We start from the raw sequence: 5,000 nt of genomic DNA, 5'->3' as shown, positions 1-5,000 counted from the left end.
TTTTTAACTCGAAGAAAGTCATATACTCCAAGGATGGCTTGAGGGTGAGTAAATCATAGGGTAATCTTCATTTTTGGGTGAAGTGTCTCTTTAATGTCCATTTCATTGCTGTCTAGGAGCAACAATTGAGATATTAAGGGGAATCCCACCTCTAAGCATCAAAGACTGTGAGCAGTAAAAACAAAAGAGATAGTGAACGATGGAGATAGATAGGGAGAGAGAATAAAACGAAAGTGTAAGTGTATGCTTAGCCACGTCCCTTAGAGACTTACCTCTCTTCACCAAGTCCTTTCTTCTTTGAAGAGGCAGAATTTCCTCTCAAAGCTCAACAGCAATTGAAATAAGAGGCTCTATGTGGGGTACCAGGGGGCCTCTGCAGCTTTAGAGGGCCCGTTTGTGCCACTCATAATGGCAACCTCCAACACTTATTACGTTCTTCGCATTGTCTCAGGGCGCACAAGTACTGCCCGCTTTTTAATTGAATTAATCCGAGACAACCTCTATCAGCAATCAATCGGAGAGAGCGGGGCATTGTGGGATTGGCAGAGAAGTGTGTTTTGTATGCGGTGTTAATTAGTGTACAGCATGGAAATGATTAGAGACTGTGAGTGCTTTAATCACAGTGCCGCTGGTGAGGTGAGGTGAGGCTTCAATTCCAGTTGTTGCCGCTAGTGGCACAAAAATGACACTTTACTTCAAAGTGACAAAATAAAACTCTTTTTCTGTCATTTATGCCCATAACCTTTCTTTACAGGTGGTTGTGTCGACGACAGTAAGCGTAGATGGACATGTTCTGGCTGTTTCGGACAATATGTTCGTGCACAACAACTCGAAACATGGCAGAAGAGCTCGGCGACTGGACCCGTCGGAGGGAATGCCGTCATATCTGGAGCACGGTGAGTTACTGCGGATTTAACATCAAGAGTTTAGCAGATAAATGGGATTGCATTTACTTCTTTCTGTTGAATTGGCTGCTAATTGGGAATTGGGAAGTCTTAGGGGCCATTCACACAGAAGGAGTCATTGCACTGCAAAAGAGGCAAGACGCAAGTGCAGCGGTCATACGGTCCATCTAGTGCATGTTTACATAGAAAAACAATGGAAAAGTAGTGCATCGGAATGGAAAAACGCATTCTGTGTGAATGGCCCCTTATTCATTTTAATGAATCAGACAGTTCAAACTGATTCAAAATACAAAGTCTTTTCTGCCTACTCATCCCATCCCAATTGGTTTGCAAGAGGAAGAAACGAAAAATGGCATCAGAAGGAGCAAGATGAGGTTGGTTAATTTGTGAACAGGGACCCTGACAGATCATGTAGACCCACACTTTATTATACTGTGATGAAATATGCAGTAAGCCTCTGCAAGCCTCCGACAATAACCACACACACAAGTCTACATTTTATTAATAGTGTGTTGATACAAAATCTTAAAGTCCATCCAGTATGTGTGAATGAGTTGCTGAGAGATAACGCTTAGCTGTCGGAGCCGTCTGTGAGCTTTGGCCCTTTAAGTAACTTCTCCAGTGGTGCGGAGAGAGTAAAAGATGAAGCAGAGATTAATTAAAGCACTAACCTGTGCCCTCCCTCATTCCTTTAACCCATCCCTCCATCTGCAGAAATTAATGTGGTGGGGTTTAATTGAATGCAGAGGATAAAAATTATGCACAGAGCCAGATCCATTAAATTCAAAAGGACAGATTTTTAAATATGGGACTGCTACTGTACGATGGTACTGATGATTAGCATCCCATATGAAAATTAACCATGGTTTTACTACGAATAAAACCAAAAAAACATGGTTACATGGTTAAAACTTGGTACACTATGCTACACTAACCATAGTTTAACCATGGTATTTGTAGTAAAACTGTGGTTATACAAATGGTAATCAATACACCAAAAAACATGGTTACTACACTTTTACTACAATAAACCATGGTTAATTTTCATAAGGGATATTCATGTACTATAGTTTTTATATGGTACTCTGAGGTACTACTGAGAATATAGTATTGTTTCTTACATGGAGATTCCAGTGGAGTTTGTTGTTAGCATGTTGCTAAGCTAATAGCATGATACCCCAAAAAGCATACACAGTACAATGCTGGGTAAAGAACAATCTCAAACAATTTCATTGCTTGTCAGTATTGACTAAATTATACATTTATAGTCAGAATTTCTTTATCCACCATCTTAGATGAAAACTGCTAAACTGCTAATTAAGTTTAGCTTCCGTATACTCTCACTCACTATTCCTAACATTACTTCACTAATATGTCCATTGAATAAGTGAATGAAAACAAGAGATTGAATTCAGAAAATGAGTGGAAATTCATTTGTGCATGGGTATTTTCTAGCAGCCAACTGTTGAGCGCACATTGGTTGTACACTGTTGAGGTGCATTATGGGACTGAATGAGTTTACTCAATATTGTCCATTATGGTTTTGGATACCAATACAAATGTCTGAAGAATACAAACCAATGCATTTTTTTAAAAACATTCTGGTGTCTGTGATTGGTCCATCTCTCAAATGTTTATTTTGTCCATGGCTAGGCCTCTTTCTTCTTGACAAACATGGCAAAAGGATACAGTTGTTATTAAAAAATGAATGCTTTAATGCACACTGTGTATTCTTCGCATTGTCAGTATACATTCACCTTTAAATCCTGCTAACATAATGCAGCGGAAAATCCCACTTTTGACGCCACATCCATCACATTGGATTACTGACGACTGAGAACTCGAATAATAACTCGAACACAGAATAATCTATAACAAAAAATTGTCTCAGAATGCCATTTCTACCTCATTCGCTTAAGCTTTTAAAAATTAAGAAATAGGCTGATTTTGATTATCGGTATGTTTTATGGCTGTAGATTCTCTTGGTGGAGTTTTGCTTTAGCGTTAGCTTTCCCCGAGCCCATCTGCGCAAGACCAAGCCCACACTGACATGCTTTACAAAGACTCTTGAAGTATTTATCTAGACGTCCGACCAATCCAATCAGTGTCCCATTTAGCCTGTCAAGAATTTAGATGTCCAGGGAAATTTGTTGGATCTGAATGGAAGAACAGAACATATGATGTGGTGATTTACGGTCGTGGATGAATATGGTGTGATAAGCTGTGATGGTCTCTTGGGGTCTGTAGCCGCGTGCTGGCGGCATCAAGCGCTATCAGGAGGTCTGTTTGCATTTGGATGAAGGACAGAAAGTACAGATTTACAGTTTGTATTGAGAGTAAGCCTCTGTTTTTTTTTGGTTAGGGTTTCAGTTTATTACATTTCAGATGGATACACTCAGGACATCCGTTCAATCCACAACTTTAATTAGTGGTGTTAGTTAAGTTTTCGTTTTTCTGTTTGGCGGCTCAGAAAATGGGTGAAAAGAATACCACAGCCCATTTTTTCCACTGTTGTTTAGTGCATGAAACTGCTGTTATTATATTTTAAATTGTTTATTACGGTGCAGATTGAATTATGAGCAAAGGGATGATATTAATTGGGCTTATCATGGTCGAGGTTCTAATAGGTCCCAAACTGACCTCAGATCAGGTCTGAAATGTTTCATTAAGAGAGCAGCAGTTAGAATAAACTCAATGAGTGCAACTCCGATAAGAACAACTGGCTGGATATATTTATCTCTTGGAGCTGGAGGTTGGTGTGTGACCCCAAATACTCCAGCCTACAGCATTAAATGAGTTTATAAGAAAGGGAAAACAGGAAAAATGGCTCAGCTGAGTGCATCCCAGCGGAAGACGGTCTCTCTGTCCCAGAGCACCAAGCACAAACCCTAGGGACGTGGAAAGGGGATGCAATCTGTCCATGATGTGCACTAATGTGCTATATACCTTATGTGGGCAGTGATTTTACATTCGCTGTGTAGTTTCTGTGGTTTTAGTTTCTACTTTTAATGTGTTTTTAATCAAATTGGCTTCACTCTAATTTCAAAAGTTATTTTGTATATACTATATTCACTTTTAAATGTATTAACAGAGAGACAAATAAAAAACACAACCCTGGTGTTGATACAGCCAAGCTCCCCTACAGGAATTATTGCTCATAACTATTGCTGGAATTAATATTAATAATATTATATCTGTCAATTATCTAAAATTAGTATTCTTGTATTTTTTGTTTTATTTTATAAATATTCTAGTAATAATTTTTGTAATTTTGTCAAATATCATGTGATGTTTTAGTGGAAGAAAAACCAACTAATACCACAGAACAACCCCCCAAATCAATTGCCAATAGTAATAGTGATATTTATTTATTTATTTATCTCACCAAAATATGGAAAAATGTCGTTTTAAAAGGTGTAATGAAAAGCTTTTGAAAATGCAGCCCTAAGTGTGATATTATGCTAAGAGAAAACATCTTTTAAAATGGTTAGTTACATTTTTATCAAATATATTATGACATGAAAGGACACATATAGGAATATCTTAAAATGTATCTGCTTAATTTTCACTTTTATTGTGTGTTCTTGTGCTGTACTGTGTCGATCAAGTGTAATTGCTCAGATGTGCTTTGCCCTGTGTTCGTACCCCTGTCTTTTGCTTTTGTGTTTTGTGCGTGAGACTTTTTACATTGTAAATTAAACATGTGTGTGTGTGTGTGTGTGTGTGTCAGAGCAGCATGGTGAGCAGATGGCTTAGAGAAAGCCACAGAAAGTTTAATCCTATCAGATGGATTCATGCGTCTCCATCTGCTTAATCCAGCTACCATTTCAGCCTCCGCCAAAAACCTCCACTCACGCCAAGATTACTGCCACAGATTGCACCTCATCTTCCCTGCTTTACCACCCCACCAAACGCCAAAGTGTGTGCGTGTATGTCTCATTTCACCCTCCAGGTCTGGATTTCTTTCCTTTCTAGTGTCTGACACAAGCATGACATGTAAAAAGAGAAGATTAACATGTGTTTACGGAACACGAGAAGTTGTTCTTTTCAGTAATCTAAAGCTGCTTGTGATTAGGACTTTGGGATGTTTTTCAA

At 38.6% G+C, this 5,000-nt stretch overlaps 1 protein-coding gene across 4 annotated transcripts in view; it reads left to right on the top strand.

Annotated features, from left to right (window-relative positions):
• The window catches only part of LOC107661735 (transcription factor COE1), a 155,970-nt gene that overhangs the window by 93,819 nt on the left and 57,151 nt on the right, over positions 1–5,000 (top strand). For all 4 annotated transcript variants that reach the window (XM_016451493.1, XM_016451494.1, XM_016451491.1 and 1 more), the window contains exon 8: positions 755–896. In XM_016451493.1, coding sequence (XP_016306979.1) covers positions 755–896 — 142 coding nt within the window. The remainder of the gene's footprint in view (positions 1–754; positions 897–5,000) is intronic.

This window comes from Sinocyclocheilus anshuiensis, unplaced genomic scaffold, assembly GCF_001515605.1.
Source record: "Sinocyclocheilus anshuiensis isolate Anshui unplaced genomic scaffold, SAMN03320099.WGS_v1.1 scaffold207, whole genome shotgun sequence".
NCBI classification, from domain to species: Eukaryota; Metazoa; Chordata; class Actinopteri; order Cypriniformes; family Cyprinidae; genus Sinocyclocheilus; species Sinocyclocheilus anshuiensis.
The sequence above is the reverse complement of the archived record's forward strand: the minus strand, read 5'-3'. Positions and strand labels throughout refer to the sequence as shown.